This window comes from Sander lucioperca, chromosome 9, assembly GCF_008315115.2.
Source record: "Sander lucioperca isolate FBNREF2018 chromosome 9, SLUC_FBN_1.2, whole genome shotgun sequence".
Lineage (NCBI taxonomy): Eukaryota > Metazoa > Chordata > Actinopteri > Perciformes > Percidae > Sander > Sander lucioperca.
In genome coordinates, this window is record NC_050181.1 from 3,031,786 (window position 1) to 3,052,031 (window position 20,246).

At 39.1% G+C, this 20,246-nt stretch overlaps 2 protein-coding genes across 4 annotated transcripts; both read right to left on the reverse strand.

Moving 5' to 3' along the window:
* Window positions 1-1,595: 1,595 nt before the first annotated feature.
* Window positions 1,596-5,681, reverse strand: LOC116045810 (3-keto-steroid reductase-like). Its single transcript, XM_031293680.2, has 9 exons — window positions 5,478-5,681; window positions 4,741-4,944; window positions 4,539-4,631; window positions 4,292-4,406; window positions 3,665-3,859; window positions 2,419-2,523; window positions 2,281-2,337; window positions 2,087-2,185; window positions 1,596-1,831 (listed from the first exon to the last, which is right to left on the reverse strand). Exons 1-9 carry the CDS (start codon window positions 5,510-5,512, stop codon window positions 1,730-1,732), a joined length of 1,005 nt encoding a protein of 334 aa, XP_031149540.1. The 5' UTR covers window positions 5,513-5,681; the 3' UTR covers window positions 1,596-1,729.
* Window positions 5,682-6,225: 544 nt separating this feature from the next.
* LOC116045801 (discoidin domain-containing receptor 2-like) lies at window positions 6,226-18,556 on the reverse strand. 3 transcript variants are annotated; one of them, XM_031293662.2, is made up of 17 exons: window positions 18,400-18,556; window positions 17,279-17,382; window positions 15,703-15,805; window positions 14,279-14,516; window positions 13,086-13,233; window positions 12,793-12,895; window positions 12,408-12,591; window positions 11,677-11,917; window positions 11,216-11,281; window positions 10,590-10,726; window positions 9,319-9,529; window positions 9,003-9,226; window positions 8,598-8,725; window positions 7,888-8,106; window positions 7,517-7,751; window positions 7,209-7,358; window positions 6,226-7,013 (listed from the first exon to the last, which is right to left on the reverse strand). In XM_031293662.2, the coding sequence occupies exons 2-17, from the start codon at window positions 17,352-17,354 to the stop codon at window positions 6,879-6,881; spliced, it is 2,598 nt and encodes an 865-aa protein (XP_031149522.1). In that variant the 5' UTR covers window positions 17,355-17,382; window positions 18,400-18,556; the 3' UTR covers window positions 6,226-6,878. The 3 variants fall into 3 exon arrangements, with proteins under 3 accessions (XP_031149522.1, XP_035861414.1, XP_035861413.1); XM_036005520.1 differs by having other exon boundaries at window positions 6,879-7,013; window positions 10,590-10,741; XM_036005521.1 differs by lacking the exon at window positions 18,400-18,556 and having other exon boundaries at window positions 10,590-10,741; window positions 17,279-17,354.
* Window positions 18,557-20,246: the final 1,690 nt, after the last annotated feature.

Sequence of the window (20,246 nt, forward strand, 5' to 3'; positions counted from 1 at the left end):
CATTCATGCTATTAAATACATATTCTAGGTTTGCCTAAATAAATACACATAAGACATTTCTAAAATCATACACCAATATCTCTGTTAGCATAGTAAGCTCTACATGGACACCATACAATTATTGCTATTAAAAACTCTAGCACCTTGTATGTGCAGCCATGACTCTATGCTCATATGTATTCCCATGCATATCATAACATTAAGTGGGGTTTGTCAGTTTATGAAAAGCAGCAAATGCTGTGGTGAGGGCCAGCAGGGGGCATGTTGGGTAACAGCTGGTGATAACATATCTGGCAAGTCTGCCCTCTGTACAGGCAGCTTAGCACAATGAGGAAGCTGTCACACTGGTTGAAGATACATTTTCTAATGTAACTTGAGGCTTGTCTTTTGAGACATGGATGTATTTGATTTAAAAACAAGAATGAAACCCTATTCAGACCCAGGCCACGTGTGCATGTTTATGACAAATGCTCATTTGCACCTCAGCGCAAAATCGCTGCACTCAGAATCAAATGCTAAAGTGCAATGAAAGCATTTAATAACAAATACCAAGCTTTGAAGATTTCCCTGATTAATCAGTTATTTGGCTGTATTTCTTTCTGAAATGGCTTTAAAAATGCCTTCTGATGCATATTTGTTATGCACATTTTCTCTTTTTTTCTTCCATTTTCTATAATAAAAAAAGAATTGATGCTTAATTGTTTCTGATCTGCCAGATGAGAAAATACAGCAGTCAACCTCATACAGAGGAGGCAAAAAGCCAGATATCTTGTAATTCAGTGTGGAAGCAGTGCATGTCAGTCAGGAACAGCCAAAGCCACACACAACTCATGCAATAAGCAGTTTAGCTAGCAAAGCCTTTTGCTACCCCAAAGCAGTTAAATCAAAAATATCAGTAAAAGGATATCAGCAATGCACAACTCGTGCATAAGAGATCATGAAAGGATTTATTCATACACTTTATTTGGTCTACAGACCTTAGCAGTAAACATGCCATTTCTTTCAGTTAACTATGCATCTTAGTGTATCATTTGTGATAAAAGAAGCCACTGATGACAGTTGATGGTAGTGCTGATGGTGTTTGGTTGATGGCCTCAGTAAACAAGACAATACGCATACAGCTAATTAAAAGTTTGTAAGGTAAGAAGCCTGTTGTAGAAGAAACATGATAACAGATATCAGGTGAAGATGCAGCAGGCGGTGGTATCGAAATTTCAACAAGAAAGCAGCAACAGATGCGACTCCTGCTGGTTATTGATCTCACATGATGCAAATGCAAAACAATAGGTATTTTAGGGTGAAAAGAGAGAGTTCTCTGTGCTTCTGCAAACCACAACAATCAGGTGCAACCAGGGCAGGACAGGTCAGTGTAGAGAAAAAAAGATCTCCGGTGCAGCACAGATGTCTTATTAGTTTTCTTTATTTAATAAGGTGCATAACAGTGACTAACGTTTCGATATATTTTAGGGCGAGTTTGTGAATGACCAATCTTTTAAGATACAACACATATTTCCAACATTCATTTACTGTAGTAAATATGAAAAGGCATGTGAGTCTGAAGAAAAGACAGAAAGAAAAGACACACGATTCAATGGTACAACTGGCAAGAAAAGAATAAGAGCACCCTTATTTTTCTTCATCACAAATTGCACACAACATTTGCAAAGCAAAACCATCCATTACAAAAGACTCACTTCTACTCTATCTTACTGAGGTATTGTCCATTAGCTTACTTGTCTGCATTCCCCTCACTCTGTTTCCTTCTCATTACTTTCTCAAGTTCGAGAAGCTTTGAATAAAGGATCTCAGACATCTGTTCATCGATGTCCATCTGAAACGAGAACAAAAACACGCAGAAAATCTGAATTCATTACATGTAAATAAGGCAGATTGCATTAATCACATCTTCCAGTTTAAAACTTTTCAAGGTTTCCTGCTTGATATTCTATAAAAAGCATCTCAACTCACCCAGTCTCTCATGAATATTTGAATTACTATAATACTAAGATTCAGGTTACCTGAGGTTCACATAGAGCAGACTTGAGCAGTATAATGTCTGTGGAAGTAGTGGTCTCTGGTTACTCACCTGTCGAGACTGAGTGTAGTTTTTTCCAAGTCCTGATGTTAAACTGTGATACTTTGCTCTTGGATCCAGAGACTCAGGGTTTTGAACAAATAACCAGTGCTGTGAAAAGCCAGAGCAGGACTTTGTGTTCACAGTGCATTCATTGTAGAGAGAGATTGTTATATAGACAGCAAAAGGACATGTCGACAACATACCAGCGCCTCTGCTCCGTTGTATGGTGTGAGTGTAAATGTGTTGGTAAAGATCCTAATCTGTTCACCACAGAAAGAAAATATATCATAATAACTCCAATCATCTTTAATAGAGATGAGTAGAATAAAAAGATCACTCACCAGCCACATGATGGGCATGATGAGGGTCCAGAAGAAGGAGGGGAGGATGCCATAGGTCAGATTAGTCATCACCAGTCCTGGACATATTACAGAGGAAAACAGCCCCTGTCACAAAGAGAAGAAGACGTTTATTTCACATAACAGATGAATGTTTAGGTTTCTTCTGATGTATAGTATCTGTTACTTTCTGAAGTTGAGAATGCTGTGGGAGTGGATTGTTTAGGCCTGCAAAAACATTGTGAACTTATTTCAAGAAAACAGGGAGCTAAAGGGATTGTCAGAGATGTCTGTGTTCATTAAAAAAAAACTCACAAAAAAAACAACATTTTTGTAAATGGTACAAAAGATACAGTAGATCTAGAACATTCTAGTAGAACCCGCGCTGAAAAAGAATAACCTATCCTTAAAAGCACATTAGTTTGGACCAAAATTGTACCTATTGTTTCACGACAGAGTTATGTAAGTCTTGTTTACTTTCCCCCCATTACAGTCTTTCTGGCCTGGAAACCAGATGAATCTAAAGCTCATGTTCCATTGCTCTGGCAGATATGTCTGGCCCTCCTCCCATTCAAACAGATTTACAGCCATCCAGAACCTAAACGGGCCAATCAAGACTGTTTAACTCACATGGGGCGGGTGTAAGACAATGACTGACAATGTAATGTAGTAACGTAGTTACTTGACATAACTGGCATTCTCCGTCCGGCGCAAACATCCAGACTAATATGCATTTGTGAATTACTCTAGCTATGCCAGGCTACAGTCTTCCATGACCAATGACTACTTTAAAAACATCAACTGCATACTGACTAAATACATGAAGCCACAGTTGTGGAGGACTCTCAACATTAAGAGAATTAAAGAAACCATGGGCATGCTCTGTAAAATCAAAAACGAAAAACTTGACCATAATCAAGTTTTTCGTATTTGATTTGACCTTTGCTAAATATTCTGCGATCTTGTCTAAACACAACATGACAATGCAGTGAAAAGGAAAATGTCGACATTTTATGCACACAACACTTCCTCTCCCCACTAACTGTTTGGAACGACCCTTCACCCTTCTTATAACAAACCTTCTAAACAAGCAGAGGAAGATAGGGCAAGAGTTAACACTGCTGACTCCTCTTCCAGCTAAACTTCCATGACATTGTGAGATTTTGCAAAGGACTTGAATTTTGGAATGTGGGTGGATGCTAATAGTCACTACTGTACCAGTAATCTGCGGACTGTGTGATAGACAAACCTGGCTGTTCTTGTGTCTGTTGAGTGCCAGGCTGAGCATGTCTGATGCGTACTTGGAGGAGCTGTAGGGTTCCGTCCCATTTCTGTGCTGAATGTCCTCGATGCTGAAGGCAGAGCGGCGGGCGTTACTCGAGGATGTCCACACTATCCTGGACGTTTGACCTCCCGGACACAGCAGGGGCTCCAGCTCCCTGATCTGGACCACAGAGACTAGGGCATCATTACGCTTGCATTATTTTCATTTGTCAGGTAATCAATTCACTGCCATAGCCAAAAACAGACATCTAGGTTTGCTTATTTCATCAAAGTTTCTCCATTTTCTTTTTTTTCACAACAGACCTATAGTACTATAGGACTATACCAAAACATGTCTTTCTTTCACAATACATTACACAATACAACAGTTTTATTTTTTAACAAATGTATCTACATGCAGAAGCATATGCCATATGCACAAACTAAATCCATCTGCAATACCATACTATATGCATAATACTACTTCACTATGTTGCAGCAAATAACAAATAGCAACATCTAATACTGAGGACTACTGTATGTACACTATGTCAAATTAAGGGAATGGTTATCATATTTTAGATTTCATGTATGTGTACAGTCTGTGGTGTACCAGGAGAAAATGACCAAAGAGGTTGGTGGCAAAAACTTCCTGCAGGCCGTCTGAGTTGAGGCGGTCCTGTTGAGTCAAGAGACCCTCTGCTGTCGCAAACATGTTGATGACATTCCTGTAGTGAGAGGGTACACTATTACATGGATAATGGACAGGTTGCACTAGTATACAGTTATGAAGCTTTAAACCATAATGAAATAAAAAAAAATAGAAAGACCCAAATCAAAGCAAGGCTTTAGGATTTTACCTGGAGAACAGACCCTTGAACAAAGCTTTGACATCCACTTGTGGGTTGGGCATAATTCCTGCATTTAAATACAGAAAGTCAATTCTGTTGTACCTGTGGGAAAGCACAAATATGCATCAAAGATCAATCTCAATTCCATATTCATTGTTGAGGACGGGTATATCAACAGTATCATGACGTCAATGTATCTTAGAAAGAGTACCTGGCCTTGACCTCCTGAGCAGCAGTGAGCACTGACTGCACAGAGCCCACATCAAGGTGCAGTAAGTCAATATGTGCGTTGATGTGAGAGGTCAGGAGGGCAGAGCGGGCATCCTCGGCCCGCTTCATGTTTCTGCAGGCCAGACACAGAAGAAGCTGGCTATCCTCAGTCAGCAGCCTTTCACACAGGGCCAGGCCAATGCCGCTGAATAAAGTGACAAATGGCAGACAAACACAATGTAGCCAAACTTCCCTTAAGGAACTGTGTGATCACAGATTTATATATAATAAATCAAATAGTAAACAAAGAAGACTTGGAGTAATTGGAGAAGAAATAATAAAGGCAGACTAGAAACATCTCTCCCACCATCATTCCCCCCACTATTGAGATCTTCAAGAGTCATTTAAAACACACCTCTACTCATTAGCTTTTACCTGCCTAACTTAACCATTGTTGCTATAGTTTATGTGAAACCTGTGCCTTTACTACTATTAGTATTATAATCTTTACTATTTATTTAAAGCATTACGGTCAGTTTATCACGGAGTTTGAAGCAGTGTATCTCTCAACAGGAGGGATTCTTTCCCTCAGTGGCGATACAATGTTTCTGTCGCCTAGTTAACATATAGCCTACTCATTTACATTTCAGTGTTTATTAGCTCGTGAGAGATGTCACTTTGTAACAACATGACAAACAGTGTCTAACCATGGTTATAACGCAGTTTCAATTGACCCACCTGTTCGCGCCGGTTACAAGGACAACTTTCTCCATGTCTGACCGGAACTAGCAGCGTCTGTAGGTAAAAACGGGACCGGGACAGGGACAGTTATGAAGACTCTCTACCGGGGCAGCCCATCGCCCGATTCGGCAGAAAAAAAATCAGCCTATGTGTACGAGCAGCTACGTGGTGTGATTGGATGTCAACATACAACTGGCCAATCAGTTCCCACTACGGAGGCCGAAGAGGCCCATACGGTAAAAGAGCGCAACGGTTGAAAGTGTCGCATAGGAAAGTAACAGGAAAGATAAGTTGGCTCTGCTCAGCAATAAGAGCTGGCGTTTTCAGAGGCTCCTAATGTTATTACCAAAGTGAGACGTCTTTAGAGCGTATTTAACAAATAGGTTATAGGGTCATTCTATTGTGTCTTGTATTAACTAAAAAGAAAGAATTAAAAAAATAAATCGACTCGTTTGCGAACATCACTATACATGTCAACTGTATAAGTGTCTAATAACCAGTGTTGGAAGAGGTACTCTAACCTATTACTTAAGTACAAAAGTATAATTTATTTTAAAAATGTAGCCTACTTGAAGTACCAAAAGTAAAAGGCTACTTATTATGCATGATTGGATTAACATGCATTCATGTTGACATCATTTTAATGTTGCAGCTGGTAAAGGGGAGCTAATTTGAAGTACTTTATGTGCTGGGCATCTTAACCCGTGATAATATAAAAAAATGTGACAAGCCTGACAAACAGTAGTAAATATGAATTGTCTTTATTTCCAGGGATCTTTGGTTTGACTTAGTTTGTTCTTTACTAGCCTACTATTCAACAATATACACATACATATTTCTGCAAAAGGACGTAAACATGTTTATAAAACATGTCAGTGAACTGCTGCAGCGTAAAAACACATGTCTCATCTAGACAACAGTCAGTATCATGCCATTTGTTCCCCCTTAAAAAGCAAAAATATAAACATTCATAAAAAGTCACACATTTGTATAGACATCCTCTAATAAATGTGCAATAGAATTAGATGTATGTATAGAAAATAAATTGAAAGAAAAATCACAATTGTGTTTTTAAATCTAGGATTACCATAGAGTACTCTATAAATAGACATAGCATAGGAAATAAAAAGAAATTAATAAATACACAAAGGAGTGAATTCACTGGGTGAACAGTGCTAATTTGTATATCTAAAACACAAGGCACTTTTCAAGTGTATACCTTCTCCTCATATCTTATTATTTACAGCACCATTGTGGCACGCCAGCTAAAAACAAATGGTTACATTTGATGGGTTTTTTCTGATTTCAAATTAATCCCAAAAAAATCCAGACTGAAGGGAACAAATGTGACATGTACAGTGACAGTGCATGGCAAAGAGAAATGATCTGTTCCATTTGCTACGCCAGGCTCTCCATCAGCTGAGTGTGTATCTCCTGAAAGCTCGGCCTCTGCTTGGCGTTCCTCCTCCAGCAGCTCAGCATGAGATCATTGTAGACTCTGTCAGGACAACAGGGAGGCTTTGGCAGGTACACCTGGGAGCATGAGACAAGATATGAATGTAGGATTAATGGTTAAAAGAACTGTGAGTAATATTTTTGCTATATATTTCCAGCAAATTTGGCAGTATTGGCAAATATTGGTTACTTATGACTGCCACAAACAAAACAATGAGACCATAAACAGATTGTACTCCGTAGATGGGTAGCCTAAACCTGCGTGATGCTCACCTGCTTGCCCTGGTCCCTGAAGTACTCGCCTGTGTTTTCAATGACCTGCTCGTCAGAGAGCTGGGAGTAAGGCTGCTTCTTACACAGAGTCAGAATCTCCCACAGAGTCACACCAAATGCCCACACATCACTGGCCATGGTGAATTTACCCTGAGAGATCAAGACAACTTAAATCCAAACACAATCTAGCATATACTGAATGTGGATGCTGGTTTGTACACTTGTAATAATTATTTGAATTATTATTAAATAGTACACTTGTTCCTTGTGTTTTCTTCCACATGTCCCCAGCTCTCCACAACACTCACCAGTAGGATGCTCTCCCAGGACATCCAGCGAATGGGCAGGACGGCCCGGCCCTGGATCCTGTAGTAGTCCCCTCTATACAGGTTCCGACTCATGCCGAAATCAGCTATCTTTATGGTGTAGTTCTTACCCACCAGGCAGTTGCGTGTCGCCAGATCACGGTGGACAAAGTTGAGAGAGGACAAGTACTTCATTCCAGATGCAATCTGCACAGCCATGCCAATGAGTTTACTATAACTAAAGAGCAGAGAAAGACCACAATGAAAGAGGATACAAGTAATAAGTGCAGTGTACTTATATATGTAATGTCTAGTTGGCTCTATAAATTCATCCAAGATAATCATTACAATTTAATGTCAAGATATGAACCTACCTGACCATACTCTCCCCCTCTTTTTCCTCTTGTTCTGTCTTCTCTTCATCAGCACCCTCTTTCAGTCTGAGATTGCAGAGGAACTGGTTCAGGTCTCCATTTTCCATGTACTCAGTAATCATACACAGTGGGTCTGTGTCCACACACACTGCCAGCAGACGAACAATGTTGGGGTCCCTCAGGCGAGACATGATTCGGATCTCCTTCAGGAAGTCATTCCTGCAGCACAGCAGGGACAAACAATTATAATTTATCGCTTGATTGACGACTGACCAAGGGCATTTTCACATATCTTCTTAAATTGACCTTTTTAAGGTATTTGCATATAATTAATCACCATGTGTTTCATATCAAAAATGTTCAAAACAAACTCAGCTTTCTGTATAGTGATGCCCAAATCTTTTCTAGAGCAATGTGTAAGGAGATAATTTGGCGCTAAAGCTGAAAGGTTGATGTTGGCTTTTTTAAAGTCAAATCTTTTTTGAAAACAAACCTTAACTTATGATGTGTTGTACAAATTGTTCAGTGCTTGAAATTAGTTTACCAAAGTCTTATAGTCTATATATGATTAAAATAGTAAATAAATGTCTGAAATGAAATTTTGTAATATCACTTTTTGAGTAGGAGTTTTGTCAAACATCGTTTGAAACACGCCGGTACGTCTTTCGTCCTCAGAGGGTTAAACAAAAAAAGTTACCACCTGCTTTTACCTTGCATTCTTGTTGGCATCTTCCCGCAGTGTTTTCACAGCAACCAGCAGGGGTGACTCATTGTTTCCCTCTATAGACAAATCCTCATCCAAAAAGTCCTGCATGCCCTCTGCCTCACACAAGTGCACCTGTTTTACAAAAGCACCTTATTAGTCCATCATCCACTTGGCACTACTTGAAACCATCTGTTTAATACCACTAAGTGTTGCCTATTTGTCAGCATGTACTAGTCATTGCATTTCACACTCATGCTTTTACCACATAGCAATAACTCTCATTTAGTCTTTAAATGAGAGCTATAAAGATACATCAACATAATTTTCGTAAAGAGGGAGAGGGCAGCCAGATGAATATAATACCAAATCAATGCCAACAAAGATTAGAGCTACAAAAGTGAATATATACTTCTCCAAACTGGCCCTCTCCCAGTTTCTCCTTGAACGTGAGCTTGTGTCTGGGGAACTCTCTCATGGATGAATCTGTGCCAGCAAAAAGATTCATGTCGACAGCTGTGATGGAGTAGGTGCTGCTGTCTGAAGACTCCTGGAGGCTGATGATGTCTGCCTCCGCATAGTGGGGGGCACCGTCTGCACCACTGACTGCGAGGGCTCTACAGGAGGTGCTCGGTCCTGATGTGGTGCACACAAAAATACACACACTACAGCAGCTAGCTATAGCCGACCTCCGCAGCATTTATTGCATTGTGCTTTTACCAACTTACCGAGGTGTTCAGTGGACTGAGCAAACTCGGGTAGTTTCCGGATAAGGCGGGAAGGCTCCTGGTAGTCGGAGCAGAGGGGGAAGATTCTCTCATAGGTGGAGTTGGAGGTGGAGCCACTCTCGCTGGACAGAGAGGAGTGGTGGGAGGAGAAGGCCTGGGTCTGGACCGCAAGACGAGCTGTGAGCTCATCATCCAACAGGCGGCGGGATGCCTGTGGAAGAAAGTGTGTGAGAGTTGAAGTCTGTTATTTGTTGTTTATGTCAAATATTCTGTGAGAGAATTTTCCTCTTACATGGTTGCTAGAGGACATCAGTGTTGGCTGTCAGATTTTCCAAATAGAAAGAGGACATACTTGGATATAAGCAGTATTTGTGACTGAGGAAAAGGAGAAGTTGTCCGCACACTAAAATGTGCAAACTCCCCAAAATGTTTTATTCATGGGAATTTTGGACCTACAAGGCTATGAGTCATAGGAGTGCCATCCTTAATTTCCTTCGGGATAAATAAAGTATCTCTATCTATCTCTATATCTAAAAAGAATAAATCTGTAAAACAATAAGACATTAAATGTGGAAATATAAAGACAGAAAGCAAAAGCAAAAGGGAAAGAAATAACTGACATATTAAAATAATAATGAAAAATTAAAAATATACAGAAGAAATAGAGTAATTTATATGCAAAAATGGAATTAACAAATATAAAAAATGCATGAACATGAAACCGAAATAAAAACAAGCACATTAGAAAATAGATTAAAATGCTTTATATTTTGTCATTTGTCTTTATATTTCCACATTTTTTATTTACTATTTAATCTTTCAGTTAATTTCTCTTTATATTTCCACATTTATTTTCTTATTCTTTTACAGATGTATTCTTTTTTATGGCACTCCTATGACTCCATACATACAAGGTCTTCATCAGGCAAACTCCCAGGTGAACATAAAGCAGGCTATATACACAAACAAAAAAATAACAGCTGCACCTATCACACAAAACAAAATAATAACAACAATTCACTGTGCACATAAAAAAGCACATAGGCTTATGTCCTACAGAATTATATGTCCAATCCCTCATTTAAACCCTGGAGTGACACAGTGTTTAATGCATGAACCAAAAATGTTTCATGTTTTTTCTCCAGATCATAACCTATTTTTTTTTTTTTGCATTTCATTTCAGCTCATGAAGCTGTTTTATAAAAACTATAATAAACAACTGATTTGTTTTGTCACATACAAATGAATTGAAAAAAATACTCTCTTCTCACCTTCTCAAGCATCTTTTGCCAGACCTGCCTCCACAGGGTGATGACTATGATAGCCAATAGGATGGCGATGATAGCCACCAAGCAGCCAATCAGGATCCTGGTATTGCTGTCATCCAATTTATGAGTAGGATCATCTCCTAGCCAGATGAGAGTTGTGAGTTAAGGTGGATTTGATTTAATCCCATATTTATATTCTCACTGCATAATCCTCTTCATATCCCATTACAACTATAGTAACAAATGACATTTATTTCAATAATTACTCATTTCTGATGCTATCAGCAGGGGGCACTGTTTAAGCAGGAAACATTTTAGTTAAACCATCTTTGAAACAGAGCATTTACCTACACCTTTAGACTGTAATAAATCCATGACACCAATACAAGCTTGATTAAGAAAATTCAAAAATGAATGATCTCCTAAATAAAAATAGTTCTTGATTATATTTGTGGTTGGCTGAAGATTATGCTCGGCCTGTGTTTTGTTTAGCGCCACTTCCCAGCAGCCATATATCAAACCAGCCTGCACTCCCTCCTGCCAGCATTTTTCTCCACTGCCCGACGGTCACTTCACTAAAATAACAACCACTACTTAAAGAAAAAAGAACCATAAAGGGTTTATCTGACCTGGCAGTGTGTTTGTGGGGTGTCCGTGTTTGCGAGCAGTCAGAGATGTGTTGTACACGGCTGAGCCTTTGAGAGAAAGAAAAAGACAAAGACAAAGCTGAAGGATATAAGGTCAAACAGGACGCAGCTTTGGTGCAGTAAACACGCCGGCAGTTAAAGAGTCAACATACTGTATTCATTTTGGTTTTAAGATATTTTTTTCTTGTTTTTTTTGGGTTGTTTCCTTGTTATTCTGTTTTATACGTAGATATTTTTATGTTTATTTTATTTTCCTGTATGTGTCATGAAATGTTTTAATATTGTCTGATTAAATGTTGTTTTGGAACCCAGGAAGACTAGCTGGTCTAGACATCAGCTAATGGGGATCCTTATAATAAACTAAAACTAAACTAAACATTTACATTGTAGTCGACAAAAGCCCCTTTAAATGGGACACCTATTCAACACTGACACTGACTTACCTGACTGGAAGGCCACCTCACTGAACAGCATCCAAACGTCACTGAAGTGAAAACGGCATTTGATGGCGCTGGCTGTGCGGTCCCCGAGGGACACAGTGACAAAACGGGCGCTTTGGCTCATGCGGTCGACAGTGGGCCTGAATGTCACCGGGTCAGCCTCCCAGTCTGATGCTGACCGGAAGTAACAGGTGGCCTGTCTGAACATCCTCACCCCTCGGCTAAACATGTTATTACAGTGAACCTGTGGAGGTGGGATATGTAACTAAAAGCAAGCATGATCAAAGTATTAAAAACTGTATCTCGCAAATAGTCAATTATCCTGTTAATATCCACAAAAAAATATGCATATTTTTCTCTACCTATGACCATGATGACTAAATGGGTGCAGATGCTCCAAACAGTCATAATCAAAGGGGAAGATGATGCAGGAGCAGGTGAACTGATGACTAATCTGTCTTGCTGTGCTGTAGCTGAAGAACATATCTCTGATCTCTGGCCACTGCATGTACCCATGACAAAAGGGGCTAATTATACAGAGAATGTAATTTTCACACTACAAAGCTATTTTGCATCCTTTTGTACATTTTATGTCTCAATAAAATTTGCAGCTTTTACAGAAGATGGGTGCTTGCCCGGCAGTATAGTGTTGGCTCAGCAACATAAAAAATATATTCCACTTTTCCACGATTAAGCTGTTCAGTGAAGTTCTCCCCTGCATCCTGACTCCTTACCTTCATGGATGTGAAGTTTCGGACATGGTCAAACTCAAAAATCATCTCCACGTAACCTTTGGGGAGGCTCTTGTTGTTCCAGCCCACGTAGTCGTACCCTGGCCACATGGCATATATGTGGCTGTGGAGAAAATCATCCAGACCCCAGGTGCCATCCGTCAGCTGGCCGAGGCCCTTTGTCAGTCTAGTGGAGGGATGGATGGAAGAAATGAAGAAAGAAAACAGCATTTAAATTTCTATTCATTGAGGAGTGCAGAGATTTTTTAAATTCATGACAGCTAACAAATCACATCTTAAATCAGTTTTATTAACTGCACTCACACGGGGTGAGCAAAATAATAATAATGATCAAAATAAGCCCTAATTGTGGCAGTAAAATCCAGACCTATCAGCTGATGCTCCATCATAGACAGAGTCATTAAAGTAGACATCCAGGCCTCTGTAGATCATTTGGTGCCCATCTGGAATGCTATAAGACGTCAGGCCATCTACAGGAGGCAGGTCAAAGGTCAGAGATTTACTCACTGCATGCTTATAAGATATTATGACAATACTGAAACTGGTAAATTACAAAAAAATGAATATGGACTTTTGGTTATTAAAAAAAGATAAACTAGGTGTTGCTAATGCAACCAGGTAACGATGTTGCACTCTGTATAATGGAAAGCAATGACTAACCCAGCCATTCACAGCCGTAGAGCTCCACTCTCATACACACGATCATGGAGTGGTCTGTCACAGGCATAAAGCGGACAAAACGAGCTATGATGGGAGGCTCCAGATCCTTCAGCACCACATCATACGCATTCCTGTTCCCCTCAATGACCTGGCAGAGGAGACGCAGATGACATGAATAAGACTGACTGAGTGAAACCTGTCAGCATATATGTGTGATCGTCAAATCAAATGTAAAACCTAGACAAATCTGTAAATAAATTGGTTCCCTTTATCTCATGCCAGCGCTGCTGCTAGTTCAGCTGTTTCTTAATTTCCCATAAACTCTGCTTCTGTCTGCTGCAAAGAAGATGTTATCTTCTTGTCATCTCTCGCCAGTGGTGGAGGAAGTTTTCAGATCAGATCCTTTACATTAGTAAAATTAGCAATACAGTGATATAAAGATACTCAATTACAAGTATAAGTCCTGCACTGAAAAGGTTACTTGAGTAAAACAACATAAGCATTAATAGCAAAATGTAGTTAAAGTGTTATTTTGTCATATTTCAGTAAAATTGCCCCTGTGAGTGTTATACAAATAGCCTATTTATTATGTTGTTTTGTTTGTTTTGTTTTTGTATAGTATTTTTGTAGCTGGGGCTAATTTTAACTATTTCATATATTGTAGTAATCTATTACATTGCAACACATTTGATAAGCTCAGCATATGTCTTATATGTCAAACTAGTAAGAAACACTGTTAAATAAATCTAGAGGTGTAAAAAGTATATTTCCCTCTGAAATGTAATAAAAATAAACTACAGTAGTAAAAAGTCCTTATTAAAGTACAAGTACCTAAAAATTTAAGTCAAATACAGTACTTGAGTAAATATACTTATTTACAATTATTATGAATTAATGTCATAATGTTAGGTTAAACTGCTATAACTTATTAACAATACTGTCTGTGTTTTTGTCCCCTCATCTAATTTAATTCACATATATAAAGAAGCTACCTGTTTGAAAACTGTAAATACTGTGATGTGCAAAGTCAACCCAGTTTCTAGAGGCCCTCCTGTCATGGCAGTTTTTGCTCCAGCCTTCAACTGCACCTGATGCAATTAAGATGTCCTGATAACGTGTCCACCTACATTGAATAATACATGCACGTCTGGAATTTGAAACAATGACAGACAGTAATATCTAGACATGCTCACCTGCCTTCCCTTCCTATCATGCCAGCCCACCCAGTTGCTGCCGTCGCGGCTGTACTTGATCCTGTATCGCTGGGCAAACTCATTACCCATGCCGTCGGCGTGGCGACCTTGGGTGCCCACTAGTGTGATGAAGTGCAGTGAACGCAGGTCCACCTGGAGATACTCTTTGAGGCCATCCGGCTCTGACATGATGTCAGGACACCAGGCCCCGTCACCGTCTCCGTTGTCTAAGTCAAGTCTGAAAAGGAGGAAGAAATAAGAGAGGAGACGGGAGGAGAAGGGAAGGGAAAAGAGTTCAGGTAGGCACGAGAGGATCATGATAATTAAAAGATAGAGATAGATAAAAGGGGAAAGATGTTGAATCATGAATAGAGGAAGAAGTTATACATAATTCACATTTGCATGAGAACATCTTTCACTACTCTGTATTGCTGCTGGACAACAGCTGGTAAAGCAGCACTATAATTATTCAACATGGAGCCAGCTCATGAAACTTTCACATATGCTGAGCTTCAAATTTAATTCCTGACCTTGGAAAAAGCAGTTGACCAAACAATCTCACCTTAAGGTCCATTTAGTAGCTGTTCTGGCAATATGATCTCATGGGAACTCACATGAATACCAAGCCCCTTATAGGTCTATGCATTTTAAGCTTTTTGTGTGTCATTTAACACCCCGTTCTCATTCTCAACTAGTCAGTTTTCAATTTAATTCAAACAAAACTACTTGGTAAAGTTTAGGAAAAGATCATGGTTTGGGTTAAAAGAAGTAAATGTAAATGTTTGTTAAGTATATGTACAGTAAGTAAGTTAAATAGTCAACGTAAATAAATCAAATTTGACTTTTGGTATCACATCTCTGTTTGTTTGACCCATCCCTACATGGAGTTTCTCGCTCTTTATACTACGTCACAATACAGTATATGTCAGCAGAGACTAAATGTTGTGAAATGACATGCGAAAAGCAACAAATGCGTAGTGATAACACACAAAATGACTTAAAATTAACTTGCTTATATTCATATGCCATTTGGTGATACCAAGCTGGAGCACAATCCATCTGCTGATGAAAATCACATGATTTGATCAAAAGCTCCAAAACAGCAACTCAATGGACCTTAAGATAACATTGTTTCATCAACTTTCACATAATGCTGTTTGCAACACAAATTCAAAAGGCAGTCTTTTGAAACCAAATAAGTGGTAAATTTGGGTTAAATAGAAGAAGAATTTTCACTTAAAAAGAAACAAAACTTTACGGATGATCACTAAAGAAGGACTTGAAAAGACTATAAAATATTGCTTACATTGGAATTACATTTGAGTAAACACCCTGCAGGCTCTCTAACTTACTAATGACAGGTTTAAAATATGCAAATGAAACTGAATAAAGACATGAGAAAAGAAATGTATCATCAAACATACCTGCCAAATCTTGCAGCAGTTGACTCAGACCACTGACTAGAGGCAGAGATGTCCTCGTCCTGAATCTGCCCACCGGTCATTCCGAGAGGATATCGACAGATTTCTATAAACACATGAAGCATAACTGATACACATGCTGCTCACATTAATACTTGTGTATGTGAGTGTGAGACTTGTATTATTTCACATGCCATGAGTTTTTATCCTTTTTGTGTTTTTTTTTTGTTGCAGGATGTGAGAAATGAGGGTAAACTAAGTGGTCAGGTCTCATCCCCCCCCCCCCAGTCCCCTTCCTGCAGCCCTGCAAGGCCTCTAAAGCCAAACAGAGGCATCACTGTGTAGGTGCTAGTCTGAGCAAAATGAGATGGGAGTGGCCTCTGAACTGCCTGCTCTCCATTTTTCACAATTTTTCATAATCTATACCAGAGCCACGTGAGAGACATTTTTGACTTTTAAAGCCCTGGCTTCTGCTGGGCATGAACTCTTATGTAATAAAATGAATTTGGCAGCAACAGATGCTCCATTATAGTGTTAATATGATTCAGTGACCACACTGTACATCTGCTCACTGCATCTACCAGAGTGTCACTGTTTATTCTTACCATCTCTACCTGGCAATTAAGGGACGTCTGTGTTTTATTCACCTTCCCACACCGAAAGCCTGACATGTACTTTCGGAGAGCAGCAGAACAAATAAGCCTTTTACTATGAAAATATTCTAAGTGGGAAAGTCAAATGAGAGCATTTGTGTGTGTGTGTGTGTGTGTGTGTGTGTGTGTGTGTGTGTGTGTGTGTGCGCCTACAAATTTTCAATTTTTTTTTCCAAGAATGCCCCCTGCTTGTGAAAGGTCTGCCTGTTCTGGGGATATTTGCTGTCTGACCATTAGGTAAACCACATACACACATGGACGCACGCACGCACGCATGCACCCACACCCACACCCACACACAAACACACAAACACACACACACACACACACATACACACACACACACACACACACACACACACACACACACACACACACACACACACACACACACACACACACACACACACACTACATTACATTCTTGCATTAAGCCCACCCACCTAAAATTGCTTTCCTTCTGCATCTTCTCAACATGCGTATCCCTCAGGAATATGAGGAGGTTATTTTGAGCTTATATATGACATATCCATTTCTTTAAGAACTCATCCTTTTTTCTTTTCTTTTTTCATGGAATCGGATTGATTTGTATTTGATTAATTTGTATGTGTGTTTTCATCTGATTTTTTCATCTTTAACAGTATGTTGATTGTTCGAGACCAATTAAAAAAAACAAAATAACAAAAAACACATTGACCGGCTCATACTTCAATCACACATTAAAAACTTAACCTACGTCAAATAACAGTAAACTCATATTATTGATTCTCTGACTGGCACATGCATTTACATTTACAGTAAAACGTTGAGGTGTGATCCCTGCAACAACCAACACGTCCTACCAAAGTGTCTTTGAGAGAGATATTGAACCCCTATCTGTTTCGAGAAAGAACGACATGGATGTAAAATACCAATGTCTACTGTACCTGGGTTTACTTGAGATTGTACAGAAGCAGCCAGCAGGATAACGACAACATGGTGTGAGATCTTTTGAACCTTCATGACCTTCTCTTTTCAAGGAGCCGCACACCTAAAAGGTTGTAGATCAGGGCATGAGATTAGGAGTACAATTTACTGTAAGCCAAAATGTCAACTATTATTTAGGATTTCATATATCATGTCAACAAAGTCTCCACAGCAAATCTTGTTCTTTATATTTAAATTTCTGATGATTTAAAGGATTCAAAGGTTTTATTTGCCACATACACAAACAATATGTGTGCAGGAATGCAGGGTGGCATACTCTTAAAGCTGCGCTAAAAGACTAGTGTGCGGTAAATAATAAGAATTACATTATAAGAGTTAAGAAATAATTAGAAAAAAGAAATATAAAAGGTATAAAAGATAAAGCATTTCAATAATATACGTGTTACATTTCAAGTGCTACATTTTTCAGATGTTACAAATAGTTATATAGAGCTGGACAGCCCTAAAACCTACAGTGGTAAATGTACACACAGTCCTCCTTGTAGCCCAGAGTCTTGCTCTCTCCCACCACAGTACCTGCATTTTATTTACCTTGTAAAAGCCCTGTGGAGGTCTCAGTGACTTATGGCTCTAACACACTCTGGTATACTCTACTACAAGTTAGACCACTGTTCACAAACTGCACTTACAGTCTTTCACGTGGTGAGTTCACCAAAGATTTGGTGGGGACAATGTCGTTCTGTGTCAGTGTGATTTGTATAGAATGTAATTTTACTGTAGTATATAGCATTATTTGGGAAAACCCATGTCTGTAATGCATTTTTCAGCAGAGTTTCCATTTCTGGAGAGCTGACATGATGATCACTGACTAACGTTCTTGTGGAATCATTTTTTTTCAGTCTATTTTTGAGGTAATTTTTAAAACAATACAAATAAAATGCAAATAAAGCACAAATACTTACTTCACCTTCATATTTTTCTTAAACCTGTAAAATGCATTTTCTTGTATGATGTCACTCTCTATACTGAGCTGAACTGACGTAAACTTCCTTCAAAGTCAATGTGGACACTGGGGTTACAGTAATAGCAACATATGAGAAAAAATATGGATTTGACTTACTTTTGCAAGTTCTTCTCTCGTTATTATGAAACCATCTGTCTGTGGAGATATTCCACATCGACGTGACTTGATGCATTCAGCACTGTGAGTCGCTGACCTCTTCTTCCTCTGAAGGACTGGGAATGGAAAAGAGAGAGAGAGAGAGAGAGAGAGAGAGAGAGAGAGAGAGAGAGAGAGAGAGAGAGAGAGGGGAAAGGAAGGCTGATGTAACAGTCTTTCTGGCTGGAGGAAAGACACAGAGAAAATAACAAGCTTTGGGATTTTGAGGTGAGGCCAAAATCCCAGAATTCCACCTGATCCACAAATGGTTTCAATTATGGCCTGCAGAGGCAGCTGAGAGCAGCAGTATCTGGCAGATTCTACATAGAGCTACTGACAAAAACAAACTGAAGTTCATTTTTCTGCAGAGGAGAACCTGCTAATTAGAGAGGGAGACATGTTTCAGAAAAAAACTATCACTGCATATAAACAAGATGAGTCACAGCTGAGATTAAAAGTAAAACTGACACAGCCGCTAAAGCAGAAAGGAGGCAGATGCTTGTTTTTAATCAGAATCAGAATGGTGTGGTAGCATAGAAAAGCACACAGTAACTATGTAAATTATGTGCAGATGTCTCCTAACTTTTTCTATGTCATATAACATTTACAATTCAAAACTAACAATAGGAACAGTTCATAATTAATTCATTTTCCATTATTTAAGTACCCTAAACTGGCATGAATTTAACAGAATTAAACACTGAAAAAGTTTTATTTTCTACTCACAGTCATTTAAAACTGCTGCTGCAGCAACAAGTGACAATATTTCTTCAGGATGTTATGTGTGAAAACCTATGGCAAAACAAAGAGCGATGTAAATTTAATGGCAACAGAAAAAAGAGACTTTCATTACTATTCTATAGTCAAAGCCTCACATTCTCTTTTTTAACACACTTACTTATCTTGAAACAATAAAACTTTAAAGGGTTTTCAGTAGGCCACATCTGATGATCCCTGTCTGCTAACTGCTAATCAATAAATATCTTTAATGATTATACAGATGTAATTACATGGCATCTTGTAAAATAGCTCATGCCCATGTTTCTAGTCTTTGTGCTAAGCTGAGCTAACCTGCTACAGCAGGCAGCTTCATATTTAATGTACAAGAGTGGTATTACAGTAGTATGCAGACTTTGTTACCTTCAGACAGAGCTAGTCCTGCTGTTTTCCTGTTTCCAGTTGTTATGCTAAGCTAAGCTAACTGGCTAATAACTACATAATTACAGTAAGACATGAGAGTGGTATTGATATTCTCATCTGACTCTGCAACAAAGCAAATGAGCGTTATTTACAAAAATGTTAGGAAAGATGGGGATCACCACTCAATAGGATTCATCGTCTGGGAACCATGAATGTCCTTACAACTTTTGTTCCAATTTATTTTATATATTTTGATATTAGTGAACATTTTATGACAATCCATCCTACAGTAGTTAAGAAATTTCAGTCTGGACTGGAGTGGTGGACCGACTGACTGACGGTGCCATCCCTAGAGCCACAGTGCTAGCCTGGCTAAAATAGTCTCGCATTGCCAGACCTTCCTCCACAGCGCTGCAGAGGAGGGTCTGGCTAGTCCACACAGCATTCCGGGATGGGAGAAAGACGTGCTCTGGTTTATTGGCATTTCTTTAAACCAGTCACAATCTTCTTGGGCGGCTCTAAGCTCTGCACGGAACAACGGCACCTCTGCAAAATAGCCTCAGGAAGGAACTTGATGGGTGGAACATGTGTACGTTTAAAGATTGTTTTAGTCGTGCGACAGAAAACTCAGATTGGACAGATAATCTAGCTAGCTTTCTGGATTTACC

Bases quoted from the DNA above. Each gene is read 5' to 3' on its own strand.
- LOC116045810 (XM_031293680.2), bottom strand. From the start codon at position 5,512: ATGGAGAAAGTTGTCCTTGTAACCGGCGCGAACAG. The intron at 4,945-5,477 runs GTGGGTCAATTG...CACTTTATTCAG, and splicing joins CTTGTAACCGGCGCGAACAG to CGGCATTGGCCTGGCCCTGT. The intron at 3,860-4,291 runs GTACACCACAGA...TCTGTGGTCCAG, and splicing joins TCTTTGGTCATTTTCTCCTG to ATCAGGGAGCTGGAGCCCCT.
- LOC116045801 (XM_036005521.1), bottom strand. From the start codon at position 17,354: ATGAAGGTTCAAAAGATCTCACACCATGTTGTCGTTATCCTGCTGGCT. The intron at 11,918-12,407 runs GTAAGGAGTCAG...CCACCTCCACAG, and splicing joins GAAACTTCACATCCATGAAG to GTTCACTGTAATAACATGTT. The intron at 7,752-7,887 runs GTAGGTTCATAT...TCTGCTCTTTAG, and splicing joins GAGGGGGAGAGTATGGTCAG to TTATAGTAAACTCATTGGCA.